Raw genomic sequence first — 22990 nt, 5'->3', positions numbered from 1 at the left:
CAGACCAGTCTAAAGTAGATTAAGCTAGTTCTAGATCAGACCAGTCAAGCAGATCAAGCTAGTTCTAGATCGGACCAGTCTACAGCATATCAAGCTAGTTCTAGAATAAGCTAGTTCTAGATCAAGCTAGTTCTAGATCAGACCAGTATACAGCATATCAAGCTAATACTAGATAAAGCTAGTTCTAGATCAGACCAGTCTACAGCACATCAAGCTAGTTCTAGATCAGACCAGTCTACAGCACATCAAGCTAGTTCTAGATCAGACCAGTCTACAGCACATCAAGCTAGTTCTAGATAAAGCTAGTTCTAGATCAGACCAGTACACAGCATATCAAACTAGTTCTAGAATAAGCTAGTTCTAGATCAAGCTAGTTCTAGATTAGACCAGTCTACAGCACATCAAGCTAGTTCTAGATTAAGCTAGTTCTAGATCAGACCAGTATACAACATATCAAACTAGTTCTAGAATAAGCTAGTTCTAGATCAAGCTAGTTCTAGATTAGACCAGTCTACAGCACATCAAGCTAGTTCTAGATCAGATATGTCTAAAGTAGATCAAGCTAGTTCTAGATCAGACCACCGTTCAGCCCCAGCTCTGTGACCGACTAAAGAAGACTAAAGAAGCCATGCTGTATTCTAAACCACGTCCATTTGCCAAACTAATGAAGGTCCGAGCAAGTCGACGTACATTTATTACCTCTGATGAGATCGGTGACAGTCCAAATCTAGTGTTTGTTAGCAACCTTAGCCTAGCAACCTCCTGTTTTGAACTTGAGAAGCACACATTAGACACCAAACATGTCTCGGCTGATCGACTGAATCTGGGGTCAGGGGATTTTTCCCCAAAGCGTTCCTTTCAAGAGTGAGTCAACAAGGACACCCGGAGAGGCCAGAGTGGACACGGCAGTAAAAAATAAATAAATAAAACAAGGCGGGGAATTCATAAACACATCAGAAAGGTCGAGCTTCTTTCCTGGCAGTCGGTGGGGAATAAATACAGAACTCAAATATGCCCGGAAACGTCTTCACCTAATGGCTGGGTGATCCACCATAAATTCAAGCGATAAATGGTCTAAATCAGGGTGAGCAGCGAAAACACTGTCCTTTCCGTTCCTTCCCTCCAGACAAAATGACTCCTCAGATGTTGGATTGATACGATCATCCCTGGCATTTGGTCTTTTAAACAAAACAAAGACCTCTTGCAGAGGTAGCATCCAGAGAATCCAGGCCTTGTCCACTTTAGGGAATTAATACAAGCCTAAAAGCACTTTCTCCCCGGCATATATAATAATACCCATGTTTATACGCACTCAGCCACCATCTCGGCTCACGGACGGGGTGAGACGACAAGGACTGGATGGAGGCGTGCAGTCTGTGGCCTTAACTAGGCCCTAATGTGTGGCTTAAGTGGCGGCATGGTGTACTGCATATCAACTCCGTCCTGTAGGAGCATGCCAACGAGGCGACAGCGAATGTGGCGATGTAGTGTAGGCCTCTCGAGTCTGGTCCACTGGACAACCCCTGACACTGAGGCTGGCGCTCGTCCCGCCGCACCGCTGTATACACACAGGACTCCAGGACGGTCAGAGTTTCCATGACCGTTTTTTTTACAGCTGGACGCAAACGTAAACACTCTCTATAGGTCGTGTATAAATGGCCGTAACTTAGAGGCTCTACCTTGTCGGCCGAGGCTAAATAAATAGGAGGGGGATCTGGAGAGGGCAGTGCTGGCCTGATCAAGCCAGTCTACGCTAGGTAGAAGCAGCGATGAGAAAAGCCGTCTACATGGATACAACCAGTCTACGTTAGATCAGACCAGTTCAGACCGAAAGAGCTGACAGAACGTCATGCTAGTTTGAGATCAAACCAGTGTTGATCCCAACAGTGTAGAGAATATCCACCTAGATCCAGATCAAAATAGTCTACAGTGGATTGGACGAACCACGTACATCAAATCCAGCATAGATCAAAACGGTCTACTGTAGATCATTCTAGTTCTGGATCAAGGCGATGTAGATCAGTCCTGTGTAGATACAAAAGTGTAGAGTAGATCAGTCTAGTTTGAGATCAAAGTAGTGTAGATCAGACCAGACTACAGTAGATCAATCTAGTTTGAGATCAAACCATTGCATATCAGACTAGTCTAGTTACAAAATAGTCTAGATCAATCTGGTTCGGGATTAAACCTTAAAACAGTGTAGATCAGACTAGTCTACAGTGGATCAATCTAGTTTGAGATCAAAACAGTGTAGAATAAACAGTGTAGATCAGACTAGTCTACAGTGGATCAATCTAATTTGAGATCAAAACAGTCAGGATCAGACCAGTCTACAGTGGATCAATCTAGTTTGAGATCAAAACAGTGTAGATCAATTTGGTTCTGTATCAAACCTGTGCAGACCTAATCACTCTTAGATCTTAACTGTCTACACAAATCAAATGTTGCCGTAGATCAAACAAACGCATAGATCAGACCAGTCCAAGCAGCACTGGAGGCCGGATCATTCCACCCATTTCAATATGACTAATCTAAAAGTCCAGCTGACTGCAGTGAACCCAGTGAATCAGTGAACAGCCTGGTCTATCGAGAGGAGAAGAGCGGCTGTGGCGTCCGGGGGTCACTGCGAGACACCTGCACGAGCAGTCCAGTCCCAGGAAGCGCCGCCCTGCCCTCCCGGCGTCAGGCCTGTGTGCTTTCTGGAGTATGTGATCTAGTTAGCTACAGAGCATTAGCCGCGTTACACGGGGAAGTGTCCCACAATCAGACGGGGCGACCTGAAAACAGCGGGGGGAGGCGGGGGGTTGAGGCGGGAGGAGGTTCGAGGCTGTTCAAGAACGGGTTTCTTCTGGTTTTCTACTTTTTTTTTATTTTTTTTATTTGCATATCAAAACCATTGGAGCCCATTTAATTATCAAACTCCCACTCGCTGCTGTCATTCGGCATCGCATGCGAGCGAAACTGTCAAAACAGTGTTATGTTAGCCGTGCAGTCAGCAGAACCGCAGACAGTCGTGACTGCGTGCAGCTGCATTAAGGACGTGCGCAATTTTTGGCCCCCCCCTCGCTAAAATATTCAGCGTCACGCTGATTTACATACATAAAGAAAAGCTCTCCTGAATGGGAACACCGTTTTGCACTTTGCTGGAAGCCGAGAGCCCTGGCTTGTCAGGAGCCTTCAGCCCGCCTCCTCCACCAAACAACAACAACAACAACAACAACAGAAAGGGCGCGGGTGAACCCAACTCCCAACCCTGCGCTCGCTGTTCGTGTTAAAGTGAGAGTTCAACCAAAAAACAAAGGCCCACACATTTACACAGCTTTCACAACATTCCCTCAATCAGTAGTACTACTGTAGTATTACACGGTAGCTGTGATGCTAATGTGGCTAACAAGCAATGGAAGCTTATCTACACCAATTAGCATTGTGTCATCATCACACACCCATCAAATTAACCAGCTCGTGTTTGGCATCTGAACAAGTGCTTATTTAGTTCTACAAGGCTAATGTGGCTAACGAGTAATGGGAGCTTATGTACACCAATTAGCTTGGTGCTAATAATGTGAATGGTTCCATTATCTTAAATAGTTTCTGACACTGTAACTCACTGTTATCTAGAACGTGGGCACCAAAGAGAGTGTAAAACAGTTCACCATATGTTCATATATCACATTAAAGCGATACTTTGGAAAAACAAAATGTACCCAGTCCCCCAATCTGACTCCAAATGTAGTTGATTAACCAGTTCATGTTTAGTGCCTGAAGTTTGCATATTCAGTTCTATAAGGCTAATGTAGCTAACAAATAATGGAAGCTAATGTACACCAATTAGCATGGGGCTAACTGCAGTTTAGTGTGTGAAAACGTGTGGAGGTGTTGAGTATTATGTACACCATGCTAATTGGTGTAAAGAAGCTTCCATTACTTGTTAGCTACATTCGCTTACGTACATAAGATTATGTACACAATGCTAATTGGTGTACATGCTTAGCATGGTGTACAAATCAACTACATTTAAGGGTAAGAGGCAGCACTGTTACCATTATGTACACATTGCTATTTGGGGTAAATAAGCCTCCATTGCTTGTTAGCTACATTAGCCTTAAAGCATGTTGGTTGATCAACTACATTTAGGGTAGGAGGTGGAACTGTATACATACTGTACACCATGCTAATTGGTGTACATAGGCTTTCATTGCTTGTAAGCTACTTTAGCTTTAATGCAAACTTACAACACTAAAAGTACTTGGTTGGTTTACTACATTTGGGCTAAGAGGGCGGCCAGTGTGATGATTCTGTCCTGCAGTTATCACAATGCTAATTGGTGTACATATGCCTCCATGACTCGTTAACTACATTACCCTTAAAGAAGACATCAGACATCACACATCAAACATCAAACACGACTTGGTTGACCGAGTTCATCTGGGCTAAACGGGGGAACTGTCTACATTTTATACACCATGCTAATCGGTGTACATAAGCTTCCACTACTTGTTAGCTACATTAGCCTCAAAGCATCTTGGTTGATCTACTACATTTAGGTTAGGAGGTGGAACTATATACATTTTCTACACCATGCTAATTGGTGTACATAGGCTTTCATGACTTGTTAGCTACATTAGCTTCAAAGCAAACTTCATACATCAAACACGACTGGAGTCCGCTGGAGTTCATCTGAGGTAAGGAGGAACATGGACCAACTGGGTTTGTTCCCCGAACTGTCGCTGCAGTTAAACCCCACCCCCCCACAGACCCTCACCAGGCTGTTCATGGAGATGAAAGGAGATGTGAGGGCGAGAGAGAGAGAGAGAGAGAGAGGCTAAGGTGAGCAGTGAGTGAGTACGGGATGGAGCTGGCACACTGGGGTCTCGGCCTTGGCAGATGAACGCTGGCGCTGATGTGGAGCGCGGTGTTCTTGGAGAACACACCTACAGTACACCTCCGTATTAGTGCTGGATGGAGGCTTCAGGCAGCCTTTGCCAGCTCCTGCTTCCAGCTTACACTTACACTTCTGTAGACTAGTTCATAGAGACCCTACTAAACACAGAAGCCAGTACGGAGACCCTCGGCCCTACACTTCACGCCCAAGTCCTCTCAGAAGAGGAGGGTCTTCAGTCTGGGTTTGAAGACAGCGAGCGTTGGACACAGGGGAAGTTCTTTCCACCACTTCCACACATTTACACAGCTTTCACAACGTTCCCTCAGTCAGTAGTACTACTGTAGTATTACACAGAAGCTGTGATGCTAATGTGGCTAACAAGCAGTGGAAGCTTATCTACACCAATTAGCATTGTGTCATCATCACACACCCATCAAATTAACCAGCTTGTGTTTGGCATCTGAACAAGTGCTTATTTAGTTCCATAAGGCTAATGTAGCTAATGAGTAATGGAAGCTAATGTACACCAATTAGCTTGGTGCTAATCATCACACACTCATCAAACCAACCAGCTGATGTTTGGCATCTGAAAAAAAAAATCTGCTTATTTAGTTCCATAAGGCTAATGTAGCTAATGAGTAATGGAAGCTTATGTACACCAATTAGCTTTGTGCTAATCATCACACTCATCAAACCAACTAGCTGATGAGTGAAAAAGATCTGCTTATTTAGTTCTATAAGGCTAATGTGGCTAACGAGTAATGGAAGCTTATGTACACCAATTAGCAATGTGGCTAATTACGGTGTACACTGAAGGCCTTTAGCAGACACCCTTCTGTAGACTTTAGCTGGTTCATAGAGACTCTACTAAACACAGAAGCCAGTACGGAGACCCTCAGCACTACACTTCACGCCCAAGTCCTCTCAGAAGAGGAGGGTCTTCAGTCTGGGTTTGAGGACAGCGAGCGTTGGACTCTGCCGTTCGGACACCCAGGGGAAGTTCGTTCCTCCACTTCGGTGCAGGACAGAGAAAAGTCTGGACGCTCGTCTTCTGTGGATCTTAAAGGATGGCGGGTCGAGCCGAGCCGTACTTGAAGCTGGAAGGGCTCTTGGTGCAGATCGGCTTTTGACCATCGCCGTCAAGTACATAAGAAGGGGCTGGCCGGTCCAGTCTTGGCTTTGTAGACCAGAGTCAGGGTTCTGAATCTGATGACCTGGGCAGCTGAACATGGCTGAACGAAGAAACCTCGGAAAGTACTACACATATATGTTTATACTGTTTTCCTTTATATAGAACCTGCTTTATTGAATGTGCATGAAATAATAATAATAATCCAGATGTGCACAAAATCAGGAAAGGAGTGAAATTCTAGAGCTCAGTACAGTAATCCGTTATTGACCAGTCCATAGGAATTGCACCTGCATAGGGAATAATTAAACAAAAGTGAAAAAAAAGTGTTTTTTTTGGTTTATAGAATATTTACTGTATATGAGTTTGGGTGGCCAGTATACTGTAACACACTCAATATAAACTTTATTTACATATTAAAGATCAATCAACCAACCAATCAATCAATCAATCATTACCACATTAATAAAGGCACACAGACATAGAAATGTAAAATTATGTACAAATATATATATATATAGATATATACACACAGAATAAATAAATCTGATCTACGTCGGTACAAAATAAAGCTATGGTGCTCTTACGTACAGTGAAACATCATTCAAGGCTGAGCTTTGAGTTTTTTTAATATTTGAATCATCTTCTTCGTCAAACTTCGTCAAATAAAGATGTGATAAAACACCCTGCATAAGAATCATGCTGAGAGAAAAATAGCCAGTTATATAGTTCGGGATATGGAGTGACCTTGGGAAGAAGAAAAAAAAAAAAAAAACACACCACAACCAGTAGCTGCACTCACCAGGTCTCTCAAACGGACAATTTGGCCACCCAGAGGACCGACCGTGGGGTCCGCCTCACATAACTTTTGATTGTCAGGTGCCACCTCTCTGAAATGGCGTAGTTTGGAGTAGTGCAATTCTTTTCTCTAAGTTACGACCCTGCAGCAGACGCTGGGACTCTTATCTGGACGGAGGAGCGACGTTGTTGTTGTTACGGACAGGGGGCTGTTACGGTGGCCTTTTTTGTTGCCACAGGCTACGGATAAAAAAATAAATTAGGACTTCACAGACCTCTCACATTTGGACAAAAGTGGTGTGTGTTAAAAAAGAAAGTGCTAGACGTACGCTTCAGGTGTAGAAGGTAGAGTTGCATTCGTTTACATGGCACGTGACGTTTATGGCAAGCCATCAAGAGTCGAAAGACTTGGCAGAGAGAACGGAAACCGAAGGATGCCTGCCAGATCTGATGTGACACCTGTAACACCATCCTTCCCCCACCCCTGTCCCTTGGCGGAATTACCTTAGGGCTAAATGTCCCTCTTTACGAGAACCGGTCAAAGCGTCCCGTCTGGCCTGGCAGACCTGCCGTACCCCCCTGACTGTTCTCTCAATTCTAAACGACAGCTGAAAAGAAACACGGCAAGGCACTTTTGTCGAGGAGTATTATCGCTCGAACCGTACATCGCAAGCGTGACACTGGAGACACCTAGTTGAACGCCGTCTGATGCTCCAGTACCTCCAGGTAGTCCGGTTCAGTGTGTAGGTTGGCTTTGAGTTCAAAGTACTCGTTCTTAGTCTGCTCCACCATGACCTTCCTCGGCCTGGCGTACACAAGCGTCTCCATCAGTTTCAGCTCCTTGTGATGCCCGGGGACTTGCACGTCCACGGCTGGCTGGAGCTGCGAGATGTTTTTCCTGAGGTATTCCGTGATGCTGAGCTGCTGGAGCTCGCGCTCGCGCTCCAGGATGTTTTTGTACAGGGAACTCGCGTCCCCCAGAGCCACAAACTCCGAGGGGTACTCGCTCACGGCCCTGTACTTCAACGTGGATCCCGTTAAGGGCGAACCGTTCTCTTTGTCTGCGATGCTGTGGCAAATGTGGTTCGGCTTCTCCGCCTCGTAATCCTCGGCATCGTACTCTTTGTGCTGGGAGCAGTAGCTGGGGTTCCTGCACACCTGAACGATGGGGCTTCTGGAAGGTTCGTCGTACATGGCCGTGGCATGCCTCTCGGCCACATGGTGCGTCGTCTTCTGACCGTACATGCTGTAATGCAGGTGGATGGGGCTGCTCTCGCGAGGCTGTTCCTCGGCCTGCTTTTTCTTGGACTGCCGACGGCGGCGGTGGAGGACGAAGACCACGATTCCAGCAGAGCAGAAGATGACGGTCAGCAACAGGATGAGAAGGCAGAGAATGAGAACAGAGAGGGGAACAGCCTCCGTCAAGGACCGGAAGAAGCCACTAGTGCCACCGTCAGGGGCCGATGTCGTGACCACCCCAAACTCGTCAGAGTTACCCAAAGGGAGGGTGACCAGACCGGGGCACAGGAGGTCATGTTTCAGACTCCTGATCTCAGCATTGGCCACCTTCCCGGGACTGTGGCACAAAATGGTCCCCACCAGTGTATCCTTCCTCAGCTTCTCCACCCACTGCTTGAGACTGACCAGGTCGCAGGTGCAGTCCCAAGGGTTGTCCTCAAGATAAATCTGTTCCAGGAAATCGAGCTGCTCCAAGACATTGCTGACCGGCAAGTGCATGAACAGGTTCTTCCTCAGGTTCAGCTTGGTCAAGGGCACGTTTCGGAATATCTGGGCAGGTAGAGCATGGAGCAGGTTGTTGTTTAGGAACAGGAGCTTTAGGTTGGTCAAGGGGTTGAACGATCCCGCCTCGATTTCCTTGATAATGTTGTATTCCAAGTACAAGTATTCCAGATTGTGGAGACCGAGAAACATGGTGGCCGTGATTTTCTCAATCCTGTTTCCGTTCAGGTAAAGCTTCTTCAGGTTGCTCAAACTCAAGAAAGTCTCGTTGTCAATGTAGTCTATTTGATTGTTTGCCAAGTTCAGCAATTCCAGACTGTCGAAGGTGACAAAATCATATTTCAGAAGTCTCTGAATCATGTTCCCAGTTAGAACAAGCTTACTGGGACTTTGCTGAAGAATTCCTAAGTCGGATATCCTCTGAATGCCTCTGTCCTCGCAGTGGATCAGGAACCCTGCACTGGGATGGTTATGACACGAGCAGTGTGCCACACAGGACGTCTTTGGCACATGGGCCGGTGTCGGGATCTTGGCGTCATCCCTGGCATCTGGTATCTGCATCACCTTTGTGGAAGGGGTGACCACCATATCCAGAGACTTTGACGGTTCCTCAAGGTTGATGTCTTCATGAGAGGGGCAAAGCACATCCCTTTTCACCTTGGCCAGAGTGCTTCCCCTGAGATGATGGGGGCTGCTGCAGACCACCTCCCCGATGGACGACTGCGCTCGCATGTTCTCGATCCAGATCTTCAAGTGTAGGATCTGGCAGTCGCACACCCAGTCGTTGTCCTCTAGAAGGAGCTCGATGATGCGGCCGATGTGCTCCAGGAATCCCACGTAGGGCAGGGTTTGGAGCTTGTTTCCTCGCAGGTCTAAGTGTGTCAGAGGCACGAAGCGGAAGATGTTGTTCGGGAGAAACTCGATCGAGTTGTCGTTGAGGATCAGGACCTTGAGCCGGACGAGTTTGCTGAAGGCCCCGGGCTCCACGACCCGGATGAAGTTTGTGTCGGCCTGAAGGTACTCCAAATTCACCAAGCCGTGAAAAGTGTCCTCCTTCAACATCACCAGGAAATTACTGTTGATGTGCAGCTTCTTCAGGGAGCCCAGCGCACTGAACACCCCGGGCTCCAGCTCTTGTATGCTGTTGGCGCCAAGATGCAAAGTGACAGCGTTCTTGAAGGGTTCCAAGTCCTCTGGAAGAAGCTCCACGAGGTTGTTCTTGTACAGACTCAGGTGGAAAGGTCGGTCCGACGGTACCTTCACGTCGGAGATTTTGTTGATGTTGCGTTCCTCGCAGTTCACGTGCAAGACTCCGTCCTTCTCCTCGCAGAAGCACAAAGCTTCACAAGCTCCCTTGTACGATGCCTTGAAGCCCTCAACATCCTGGAACCTAGCGCCGGCGAAAAAGGAACAAAGGAAAAGGATCCTGGCCAGCATTTTCTCTCTTCGGTATCTGCACAGACAGAAACAAGAGGCAAAGAGGGGGGAGATTATTGCAGACTTCCGTCATTAGAAGAGGACGTTCTAATCAGACAATAACAGTAGTCCAATGACCAGCTAACAAAACATCGGATATAATAAACACCTACTTGAAAGAGCCGTTAAAAAGAAGAGCAAATTCTGATTCTAATTAAGAAAAGCTTATCCGTGAGAGATAATGCCATCACTTCACTTCTAATCACATGTCTGTGAGTGTTGCGTAAGCCTTGCCTTAAGCATTCTGGAGTTGCTAAAAAAATGTTTTAGCAGCCAAAGCTCCAAAGGTGTCCACAGGCCACTGTCAGCAGCAGCAGCAGCAGCAGCAGCAGCATATTAAGTCACAGAAAAAAAAACCAGTGCACTAAACACCCCGGACTCACACACACCTAACACCACCACCTTTATATCAAATCTGATGTAGGTCTAATTAGTAGCAAGTTTTATACTGCAGAATTCAATGAACTGACTGCAATGACTACAGACCCATAATCCCTGTATGCTTTTAATAATGAGGGATTATATGTATTAGAATACATGGAAATCTCATGTATTTGTTACATATTAAAAGATACATGACATCTATGCCGTTTTCAAACATGGGACATATGATTGTAATATAAACATCATATATTATATGCAGTACATATACATGTATATAGTGACTCGTACATACAGTATATACATACTATATATATATATATATATATATATATATATATATATATATATATGCTGTATAACTGCAAATCCAAAATATAGGTATGACCCATATTGCATATATGCAGGTGTCCAGAACATGGCACTTACATATGTGTATACAATATATGTATATACGTATGTATTTTTTGTGCATATTTTGAAATATGTATAGGGCAAATATGGCTTTATGATATACATTTGTACATATATGGCCATATACAGATAGACATATCTATTCGGAAAATAAAGACTGCATCCATACATTTAATTGTTTTATACTAAAATATACATATGACACCTTATTCAAAACTGGCCATTTTCAAATATGGGACATTTATGTGTAACATATAATTAACAATATATAACATACACACACATACATATATGTACATACATGTGTGTTTACTATATATATATATATATATATATATATATATATATATAATATATATATATAATAATATATATATATAATATATATATATATTATATATATATGTGTGTGTGTATGTATGTTTCAAGTATGATACATGTCTGTTCAATTTACTATGCTTACATATGTGTATACAGTATAGATATGTATGTTTCAAAATATATACCCAGTTCTTTAAGATATATGTGCATGTATGGCTATATATCAGATCTGTTTGCTTAATAAAGACTACGTTCACAATATATGGCATATGCCACTTTATTTGACATTCTGCCATTTTCAAATATAGGACATATATGTGTAACATATTTTTAACAATATATAACAGCAATATATATATATATATATATATATATATATATATATATATTTATATACTAATAAAAAGTAACTTATGTTCACTACATATATGAACATATCAAAGGTATATGTACGTTCTGATGGCCGATTTGAAGCGTAGAATCAAGACCACGCTCAGACCCCAGACCGTGGTCAGGTTCCTCATGTTAGTCGTAGAAGGAGCGTAAATGTCCTCTGTGAATCTCGGAACATGGCGACTTTTCATGTTCCTCATGAAGGGAAGTTTGAAGCTCTGGTAGCAGCGTTGTCTTCTTTGATTTGTTTGCTGTGAACCAGTTCTGTAAAAGTTGATTAGCTTTAATGTGACTGATTCGGGTCTCTCGCTGGACGAGCCAAGTAGGCCGTGGCAGCTGATTCTTAAGTCTTTGATTAGTCTTTGATCAGTTACGGCTGAACACCTTCAATAACAGGGAATACTCCTCATTCAGAAGTTGAAAGAAATCAAAGGTTTAGGTACCAAACTTCAGTTTCTGTGTAATTCAGAAGATCAGTTAAGATTAAAGCGACAGTTCAGCCCAAAAATCAAATCACGGTATACTTGCACATTACCCCCCAAATCAGCCTAGACATGCCTGGTGTCTGAGGTTTGCTTCCTCAGTTCTGCACTGGAGCTCCAAAGCTAATGTCTTCAGTAGTGGAAGCTTATGTACACCAATTAGCAGAGTGCTAACCGCTAACTGCCAAATGATCACACGCTCTCCTCAAACTGTGTGGAGATGTTTAATAAGCCCTAATAGACTTGCTTGTGTGGTGTTCATATGACTGTGACTGACCGATATCTATAAACATAGTCTACAGTTCATTAGCATAACTAAAAACAGCAGTAGGTGGCATCTTTAGGACTAAAAATCCACTCTATACCATCCATACGGGACAGCAGCGTACCCCCACCCACTGGGGTTGAAGTTAGAATCAGTTTCAGGACTATTTTAATCTTTGAATGTGACACAAATCAGGGCAGCCAATCAGAACAGAGCTTATTTACATATGCATCACTCTACGGCTTTATTTAATGCTGTTTTCATGCTAGACAGGGTCCTGCAAGCTTAACCCAACCACCCAGTCACGCCAAGGACCGAGGTCATTTTAGGCTGAAATGTACCACCCCGTCACACTTTATCGTGAACGTCCCTCCCACGTCCAAAAGACTTGGAAAATACACATGTCCAAATGTGTTCTTCCTCCCTGGACAGTAGAGACAGTCCCTATCCTCACAAATCCTCACAAAAGCAGGATCAGGTCTTTCGGAAGAAACAGTGAACAATGAGCAGGTGTCCAAATACTTTTTTTTTTTTGATCATGGATATAAATAAGCGTAGAAGCTGGCTTTATCCTTTTCTACAATAGTTGTTTTTGCCAAGCATCTCGTTGGACAGTGAAGATCATCATCCTGTCCGAGACGATCTACAGACAGACCACCCTCCTCAAAACTCAGCCGATCTCTAAAACAACACCCTTATCAAGATCTCACCGCAGCGGCCTTAATCCGTGTACACTCCACACAAGCCAGCTGCACTCTCCCCACACGCGACTCTCAGACTTTGACAAATTGTCACGCTAGGTTGCTTACGCCGCTCAGGCCCTTTACTGTGGGGAGAAACACCTCAGCTCATTTTTCATCACGTGTAATGCAATTTTGGAGCTGACGCGCCGACGCAGCTCCACTGGAGCGCACTTCAGCGGCAGGCGCATCTGTTTGACAGCACTCGGCTGCTCGTATCGATTTCCCCACTGAAATCAAACATTGATAGGTGTGGCAGACACCTCCAGGCCCCCGCTGCTGGCGGCGACGAGCGAGAGCAGCAGATGACACGGATCAAACCGCCGTGCTCTTACTCCCGCCGGGGAAGAGAATTAGACTGAAACAACACAAACACGATGAGTCAGTGTCAAAGGGTGTAAAAAAAAAGGTAGGTGGCGATTCATCGGCATGTGGGGACCCAACACAGCGGATTACTGTAGCACAGCGAGTTTGCAAATACTCCCGTCAACCATGATTACAGTTACAACCCTGACGCCGGCCTACAAAGCCAAGACTGGACCGGCCAGCCCCTCCGTACTTGATGGCGATGGTCAAAACCCTGATCTGCACCGAGAGCCCTTCCAGCTTCAAGTACAGCTCGGCTCGACCCGCCATCCTTTAAGATCCACGGAAGACGAGCGTCCAGACTTTTTACTGTCCTGCACCGAAGTGGTGGAACGAACTTCTTCTGGGATTCTACAAGACCTCCTGCTAACGTTAGCTAGGTGTCTAGGTGCTAGGTATCCTGCTAGGTGTCCTGCTAACGTTAGCTAGGTGTCTAGGTGCTTGGTGTCCTGCTAGGTGTAGGTGTCTTGCTAACATGTGCTAGGTGTCCTGCTAGGTGTAGGTGTCCTGCTAACATTAGCTAGGTGTCTAGGTGCTAGGTGTCCTGCTAGGTGTAGGTGTCCTGCTAACATTAGCTAGGTGTCTAGGTGTAGGTGTCCTGCTAACATGTGCTAGGTGTCCTGCTAACATTAGCTAGGTGTCTAGGTGCTAGGTGTCCTGCTAGGTGTAGGTGTCCTGCTAACATTAGCTAGGTGTCTAGGTGCTAGGTGTCCTGCTAACATTAGCTAGGTGTCTAGGTGCTAGGTGTCCTGCTAGGTGTAGGTGTCCTGCTAACATTAGCTAGGTGTCTAGGTGTAGGTGTCCTGCTAACATTAGCTAGGTGTCTAGGTGCTAGGTGTCCTGCTAGGTGTAGGTGTCCTGCTAACATTAGCTAGGTGTCTAGGTGCCAGATGTCCTGCTAATGTTAGCAGCAAGTTGTGAGGTGGGACATCCATGAGCATCAAGAGTCCCATGATGAAATAATTAAGCATTTTGTGAAGCAATACCTCACACCTTCAGCAAGGGGAAGGACCTCCTGCTCCAATAGCCTTCAAAAAAAGCCTGGGTATTAGCCTCTAAGGCATGCAGGCAGCAGCTAGCTCCACAACTCCACACACCCATCAACTCCCGAGCCCTGAAAAGGCCCATTCTCAGTGACGCAGACACATCCGACCGGCACTGAAGAGCACCCTGATCATCTGGGCTGTTGTGGTAGATATGCATGGCACGCTGCTGTGCTGCTGATAAGCTGGAAGTCAACAGAAGTGCAGAAGTGCAGCCATGCGGTCGCAGTGTATGCTGTCTCGCAAGCAGGTGAACTTCTACCGGGCCAGAACAGCGAGAACCCCCAAACCGACCGCAGTCAAGAGTGATGAGGCTTGACATGCTGTCTATACCGTATAAGTACAGATGCAGCAGATAGTAATATCGCTTACATCACCGCTGTCACTCCCAGCACTCTATATCCACCTCCTCCACTTTGCTCTGTAATGTGAATCTGGCAGCGGTTCTTTAGACAACAGAAACGCTCCAAAGTGAAACTTTTTACACTGACTTCCATTGAAGGTGACGGGGCCTGGACAGCCGTGTGAGCCGTACTGTTACTTCTGTTTACAGACCTGTGGGCTGTTTTATGATTGCATGTAATTACTTCTATAGAAATAACCCCTGAACATTCCTCTAGGATATGGTCACGTATTTCATCTTGGGTATATACAGTTATTATTAAGTAGTTATCTGGGTTAAATAGAGGGTGATTATATATATATATATATATATATATATATATATATATATACAACTTAGGCCCTGACAAATGTTACCTCCAATTAGGCTGAGTGTCTGGATACTTTAGGACAGTGTATAATAAGGGTGTAATTAATTAAAATAGATAGATAGATCACTTTATTTATCCCACGGGGAAAGTCAGTTTTTACAGCAGCATAAGAAAGGCACTTAATTCACTTAAATTCGATTGATTTGATATGTAGATATAATACAGATATATATATATATATAAAAAATACATCTCATTACTATATACATGTACTTATATATCTCTAAAATGAAAAAAAAGATGCATGTTTTATTTATATATATATATATATATATGTTGCTGTTCAATAAAAAAAATTATATTTATAGAATTATTTACATAGTGTAATAAAGCAGCTACAGAATTCATACACTGGAGAAAACAGACAAAAATGGAGATACGTGTTTTCAATTGGACAGCAGCTCTCTCTCTCTCTCTCTCGCTCTATATATATATATATATATATATATATATATATATATATATACGCATTAAATTTATATGTACTCATAGACTCACAGATTTGGGTCTCTCTCTCTCTCTCTCTCTCTCTCTATATATATATATATATATATATACGCATTAAATTTATATGTACTCATAGACTCAGATTTGGGTCTCTCTCTCTCTCTCTCTATATATATATATATATATATATTTAAAAATATATACATATATGCATATTAATGTATATGTACTCACACAGATTTGGCTCTCTCTCTATATATATATATCTATATATCTATATCTATATCATATATATATATATATATGGTGACCCAGTCCATATGTGGCGGACTAAACCTGTCTGTGTCTGATCTGATCTGATCTCCATAACGGAGGGATCATACCCCGCTCCGGCTCATCACCCCTGTCGTATCTCAGAGCTTGAGAGCTGTAGAACTCAGAACCGCTGCACTGAGGGGCTGAGTACCCATGTGCCTGGTGTTGTGCGTGTCTTGTGGCTCGCAATGCTGAACTTCAGCGTAATGGATTTGCTATTCTCAGCAACTGATTAGCGTCCCGCGCTAACCACCTCAGCCTGCGTCTCCGGGAGAGGGAAATCTTGCTCGAGGTGGAATGCTAATGCACCCAGCTAGTGGAATATATATATATATATATATAAAAAAAGAAAAGCTGCTCGTTTCCAGTCCGCTGTGCCAAACTGCGGGACTCTCTCCATTATTTAACTCGCTTGTGTCTTTGCGGGACTTCTCATGAAATAATGAAGAAGTTAGCATCGGGCTAGTTAGGCTGCCTTTCACCTTCTCCTCTGGGAGCTGGTGTCCGCAGGCGAGCGGGTAGCGCCTTTCCCTGCCTGGGCCGGTCGGGATATTAGACGCTTTCCCTGACACCGTTCCAAAGGGTTGGTCATTCATTATGCATTGGCTAGTAAGGCCACACTGTTAGCACACGGTTGACTAGCGAAGCAGAGACGGTGGCCGCGGTCCACGTCGCATCAGCGCTCCTCAGCTGCTAACCAGCCGTCACACGATGACGATCCCGCACTTACATAACGTGAGGGACAGGTCAACCTTCGCTAACGTTTCGCTGGACTATCTCCGATGTTTTTCAGCCGAGGGCCTGACGTGCTGAGACGTGCAGGACGACTCCAGCTGCTCCAGAACCAGGCTTCAGAACCACTGTTTGAGGATGAATATATTTTAGGAGCAATCTGCTCCCATTAAATTAGCTTTCTCAGAATGAGGACAGCCACATCCAGAGAGAGACTGAAGGTGATTACACAAGGATACGTCTTTTATGTCCCCTGTTTTCTTCTTCGGAAGTGGGCGACAACGTCCTTTAAGGCCTACAGAGGACACAATCAGTGTGCACTCTGATTAGACTGGGTGTCTGAATACTTCTGGACAGGGTGTATAGCATTGAGAAGGTAATGCTATACACCCCTCGCACCCCTCGTTTGCGTCTGTAGGGTGTCCCATTTCTTTAAAAATTCCCAGTAAGGGTGCTCACAAGGGTGCAAGTCACCCCACATCACACCACACTCTTGTAAAGGCGGTTACCCACGTTCTTCGGCAATCCTGTGACATTCCTCGGATAAACCACATAAACCGAAGTCCTAGCCTCAAGCTAACGTCTAACAACAAGCTAAGGACCTAGCACAGAGCTGATGCTTTATCTGTGACCTTTATCTGGGCCCTAGCCTCAAGCTAACACTCCAACCACGAGCTAATGCTAATGCTTTATCTGTGAGCTAAGGTCCCAGGCCTGAACTAATGCTTTATGTGCATGCTAAGGTTCTAGCCACAAGCTAATGTTTTATGTGCATGTCAAAGTCCTAGCCACAAGCCAATGCTTTATCTATGAGCTAAGGTTCTAGCCCCAAGCTAATGCTTAATGTGCATGCCAAAGTCCTAGCCACAAGCTAATGCTTTATGTGAATGCTTAGGTTCTAGCCCCAAGCTAATGCTTTATGTGCATGTCAAAGTTTTAACCACAAGCTAATGCTTTATGTTCATGCTAAGGCCCTAGCCTGAGCTAATGCTTTATGTGCATGCTAAGGTCCTAGCCCCAAGCTAATGCTTTATCTGAGAGCTAAGGTCCTAGCCCTGAACTAACGCTTAGGGCCTTAGCTCTGAGCTAATGCTTTATCTTCAACTAAAATCGTAGCCCTGAGCTAACACTGTAACTGTGAGCTAGCACTCTAACCAAAGCAAGCTAAGACTCTAGAAGCTAGCTTGCTAACAATGCACCAGGAACTTCACCCCAAGCTAATCCGCTAACTGTGAGCTACGGCCAAAGCCCTGAGCGAACGTCCACAGATAGCAAGACAGGTTCATCCATGGGTTCCATATTGGCCCCACATATGGATGCCCACCAGGGTCCCACAAGGGTCAGTGATGGGACCAGGAGGGATTAAACATGGGCCCCCCTCTGGGTTGTACTCTGCACATGGGGCCTAGGTGTAGGTGTGCTGTAATGATGGGGGCCCTCACACACATACCAACCACACATACTGGAGCCCACCTAGCCCATGTTCCACCCATGCTAACACACTAACTAAGCTAAGCTAAGGCTGCAGCCTGGAGCTAACTCTCTAACGTGTTCTTCACTGGAGGACAGGAGGACCATCGTCTTGTGTGTTAACCATTATTCTGGAGCTTAGTTAAAAATAGCTCAGGTGAAGAAGGGACCCTGTGTGTGTGTGTGTGTGTGTGTGTGTGTCAGTCTATGCAGTGTAAGGGATTTTCTGTTAAACTAATTTGCCGCAGTTGTTTCCCAGGCATTAGCTGTTAGATCTAGCGGATGCAGATGGACATCTGGAGCTAGCAGATGCATCTCTATCTGCAGAATCAGTGTCACCACAGCACGGCCAGCTTCTCCGTCGTCTCCTCCCCGGCTCCCGACTCGATTTTTCCCTCCACTGGGTCTCGTTCTAAAGAACTCGCTCTCGCACCCGCACCCGCACCCGCCCTCTCTCTCCTCACCCCAGTTCTGTCTGCGGCCCGGAAATGCCCTTTGTTGCTCCTCAGCCTTGCTTTTCTCAGAGCGTGTCTGTGTGATAGACCTCAGAAACAGAAGGAAGGAGCGCTGAAATAAGGAGCTCCTGAATTATGGATTATGGAAGACACATGATGTGATGAAGAGCAGAAAAACAGCTGCTCTGGTTATTGAAGAACACGTTCCGGGAGAAGGAGCACATGCAGCGGTGCTGATAGTCCAAAAAAGAAATGAGGAGCGACGTCAAAATATAAGCCTGAGAAATAGTTCCCAAAAAGAGCCTCGGAGAAGCTGTAGGCTGAATGGGTGGGGCTAAAGTGCTGTAGGCTGAATGGGAGGAGCTAAACTATTGTAGGCTTCAGGAAACTGCTGTAGGTTGAATGGGTGGGGCTAAACTGCTGTAGGCTGAATGGGTGGAGCTAAACTGCTATAGGCTGAATAGGTGGGGCTAAACTGCTGTAGGCTGAATGGGTGGAGCTAAACTGCTGTAGGCTGAATGGGTGGAGCTAAACTATTGTAGGCTTCTGGAAACTGCTGTAGGTTGAATGGGTGGGGCTAAACTGCTGTAGGCTGAATGGGTGGAGCTAAACTGCTATAGGCTGAATAGGTGGGGCTAAACTGCTGTAGGCTGAATGGGTGGAGCTAAACTGCTGTAGGCTGAATGGGTGGAGCTAAACTGCTATAGGCTGAATAGGTGGGGCTAAACTGCTGTAGGCTGAATGGGAGGGGCTAAACAGTTGTAGGCTGAATGGGAGGAGCTAAACTATTGTAGGCTTCTGGAAACTGCTGTAGGTTGAATGGGTGGGGCTAAACTGCTGTAGGCTGAATGGGTGGAGCTAAACTGCTATAGGCTGAATAGGTGGGGCTAAACTGCTGTAGGCTGAATGGGAGGGGCTAAACAGTTGTAGGCTGAATGGGAGGGGCTAAACAGTAGTACCGGCCCTTTAAAGCTCTTTAAAAGATGTCCCAAAACTTATGTCATGTGGAGTTCAGTCCGACAGCAGTGATCTTCCATTATCTGACCGCGCCGTCACACCAGCTGTGTGTGTGTGTGTGTGTGTGTGTGTGTGTAAAACGCTGCCCTCAGCGCTTCAGGGTTCAAACAAGAGAGATGTTTCAGCGTCTACTACAGAAACACAGTGTGTGGAGGAGTGTGTGTGACGGTGTCGTACAGGTGAGGTGTGTGTGGGGGGGTGACCTACAGCGGAGTGGTGAAGGTTGCTCTCTGCTGCATCACACCAGTGGGACACCCCAGAATGGGGAGTAGGGAGGGGACAGAGAGAGAGAGAGAGAGAGAGAGAGGGACGAGTGAGAAATATAGGGACAATGGAAAAAACAAAACAAAGGTAGAGCGAGCAAACATAGAAAGAAGAAGAAAGAGAGAGAGAGAGTAAAAGAAGAAAGAGAAGAAAGAGAGGGACAAACAGAGCTACAGAAAGACTGATGAAGGAAGGAGACGAGACAGTGAAAGCTACAGATAAAGAAGATAACAGACAGAGATGAAAGATGAGAGAAAGATGAAAAAGAAAGATAGAGATGAGAGAGATGAAAGGGAAAGAGACAGAGATGAGAAAAAGATGAGACAAATAAATAGAAAGAGATGAGACACAGAGAGAGAGAGAGAGCAAGAGAGATATAGAGAGAGTGCAAGAGAGAGAGAGAGCAAGAGAGATATAGAGAGAGTGCAAGAGAGAGAGAGAGCAAGAGAGATATAGAGAGAGTGCAAGAGAGAGAGAGCAAGAGAGATATAGAGAGAGTGCAAGAGAGAGAGAGCAAGAGAGATATAGAGAGAGTGCAAGAGAGAGAGAGGAAGAGAGATATAGAGAGAGTGCAAGAGAGAGAGAGAGCAAGAGAGATATAGAGAGAGTGCAAGAGAGAGAGAGATAGAGACAGTGTGAGAGAGAGAGAGAGAGAGAGAGAGCAAGAGAGATATAGAGAGTGCAAGAGAGAGAGAGAGCAAGAGAGATATAGAGAGAGAGAGCAAGAGAGATATAGAGAGTGCGAGAGAGAGAGTGCAAGAGAGAGAGAGAGAGAGTGTGAGAGAGAGAGTGCAAGAGAGAGAGAGAGAGAGAGTGCAAGAGAGAGAGAGAGAGAAAGAGAGAGTTAGAGTGTAGCTCTATTATAATCGGTGTTAATCAGAGGCTCAGTGCAGATGGCCATTCAGAGAGGCTGAGTGACTGTGAGAGTGTGTGTGTGTGTGTGTGTGTGTGTGTGTACACTGATGTGCTTCGCCCTGAGGGGCTGCCACTACAACACCCACGTACAGCACACAGGGAGGACAGACACACACACACACACACACACACACACTCACGCCTGAGATATGCCTATAGAAATGCCGAATACAGAAATCCTTCATTATTACAGTTATTAATATATGATTAATACGACTGTTATTATGATTATGATTATGATTAATACTGCCTGGCCTGAGGAGGAGGAGGAGGGGATCAGTATGTAAATCATTACTGATCATTAATCCATTAATAAACAGCCATTAATTCATTAATAGATGCAGCAGCAGCTAATGATGTCATTAGTGGCCAACTGGACACTGATATCCTCCGACTCTCCGATTCGGCCAGCAGGTGCAGCAGCATTACGGCTCTCAGCGCCACGGGATCCGTGTGTGTGTGTGTGTGTGTGTGTGTGTTGTCAGCTCTACACAAGAGCTTTTGTATGAAAGCCATTTCTGAATGGATGCTTTCCAAATAAATAAAATGCAGTGTGTGTGTGTGTGTGTGTGTGTGTGTGTGACCGTGAAACGCAGTCCACTGCCCTCTACACACTGCAATTCAATGCGAGAGGCATTCAAACACAGCAAACCAGGAAACACTCCAACCACCACAACACACACACACACACACACACAAACCCCTAATTAATACACACTGGCTATAATAAAACACTAAAACTCAAACATTGCTTAATAATACATACTGGTTATAATAATAAATGCAACCTGGAATAATACACACTGGCTACAGAAATACATACATGAGCAGACCTCAGTTATACATAATAATAATAATAATAATACATACTGCCCATATCAATACACTCTGTCTATAATATAATACATACTGGTTATAACAGCACACATTGCCCATATTAATACATGGCTATAATATAAATAATAAAAAATAAAAAAAATACATCCTGGAATCGCCCACAATCAGCTATAAAACACACTACAAATGTAAACCCATAACCAGTCCTCAGTAATACATACTGATTACAACAGCCCACACAGTCTATAACAAAAGAACCCTACACTATACATACATTTCACAATAATACATACTGGTTACAACAGCAGACACTGCCCATATGAATACACTCTGGATATAATAAACACCGTACTACCATATATCCATTAAATGTCCTCGGTTATACATACATGCAGGCCATCCTAAATAATACATGCTGGTTGCAAAATCAAACACTGGGCATATCATTAAACACATATAAAACCCATACGTTAGCTACATTAATTCACACTGGGAGCAATAACAAACACTGGTTACTGTGATGCACACAGATGATAATAACACACTATCCACAATAACACACACACTGGCTGTATGAATACATACTGGTTATAATAGCATGAACTGATTATACCAATACATACTGGATATGTTATTACATACATAATGTATTATATATAACATATATTAACACACTGGTTATATTAACATGCTGGATCCTTTAACACTCACTCTAAGAATACATACTGGCTATAATAATGCAAATTACACTGGATATACAACACTGGCTTTATAAATACATAATGGTTATATTACTAAACACTGACTGTATTAATTCACACTGGATATATTACCACACTGGTTAAATAAATACATGCTGGTTATATTAATAAACGCTGACTATAATAATTCACACTAGATATATTACCTCACTGGTTAAATAAATACATGCTGGTTATATTAATAAACGCTGACTATAATAATTCACACTAGATATATTACCACACTGGTTAAATAAATACATGTTGGTTATATTAATAAACGCTGACTATAATAATTCACACTAGATATATTACCTCACTGGTTAAATAAATACATGCTGGTTATATTAATAAACGCTGACTATAATAATTCACACTAGATATATTACCTCACTGGTTAAATAAATACATGCTGGTTATATTAATAAACGCTGACTATAATAATTCACACTAGATATATTACCTCACTGGTTAAATAAATACATGCTGGTTATATTAATAAACACTGACTATAACAATTCACACTAGATATATTACCTCACTGGTTACATAAATACACACTGGTTATATTAATAAACACTGACTACATTAATAC

At 44.2% G+C, this 22990-nt stretch overlaps 1 protein-coding gene across 2 annotated transcripts in view; it reads right to left on the bottom strand.

Annotated features, from left to right (window-relative positions):
* Window positions 1–6194: 6194 nt before the first annotated feature.
* Window positions 6195–22990, bottom strand: part of slitrk6 (SLIT and NTRK-like family, member 6) — a 17555-nt gene continuing 759 nt past the window's right edge. The window contains exons 2-3 of one of the 2 annotated variants that reach the window (XR_011977542.1): window positions 7139–10002; window positions 6195–7049 (exon numbers count right to left, since the gene is read on the bottom strand). Coding sequence is in view for 1 of the 2 variants with exons in the window: in XM_072656826.1 (XP_072512927.1) it covers window positions 7500–9986 (2487 nt within the window). In the remaining variant the exon portion in view is untranslated. Of the gene's footprint in view, window positions 10003–22990 lie in introns of both variants that reach the window. The other variant, XM_072656826.1, reaches the window with a different exon arrangement.

The sequence above is a fragment of the Salminus brasiliensis genome, chromosome 15 (assembly GCF_030463535.1).
Source record: "Salminus brasiliensis chromosome 15, fSalBra1.hap2, whole genome shotgun sequence".
In the NCBI taxonomy this organism is placed as follows: domain Eukaryota; kingdom Metazoa; phylum Chordata; class Actinopteri; order Characiformes; family Bryconidae; genus Salminus; species Salminus brasiliensis.
The sequence above is the reverse complement of the archived record's forward strand: the minus strand, read 5'-3'. Positions and strand labels throughout refer to the sequence as shown.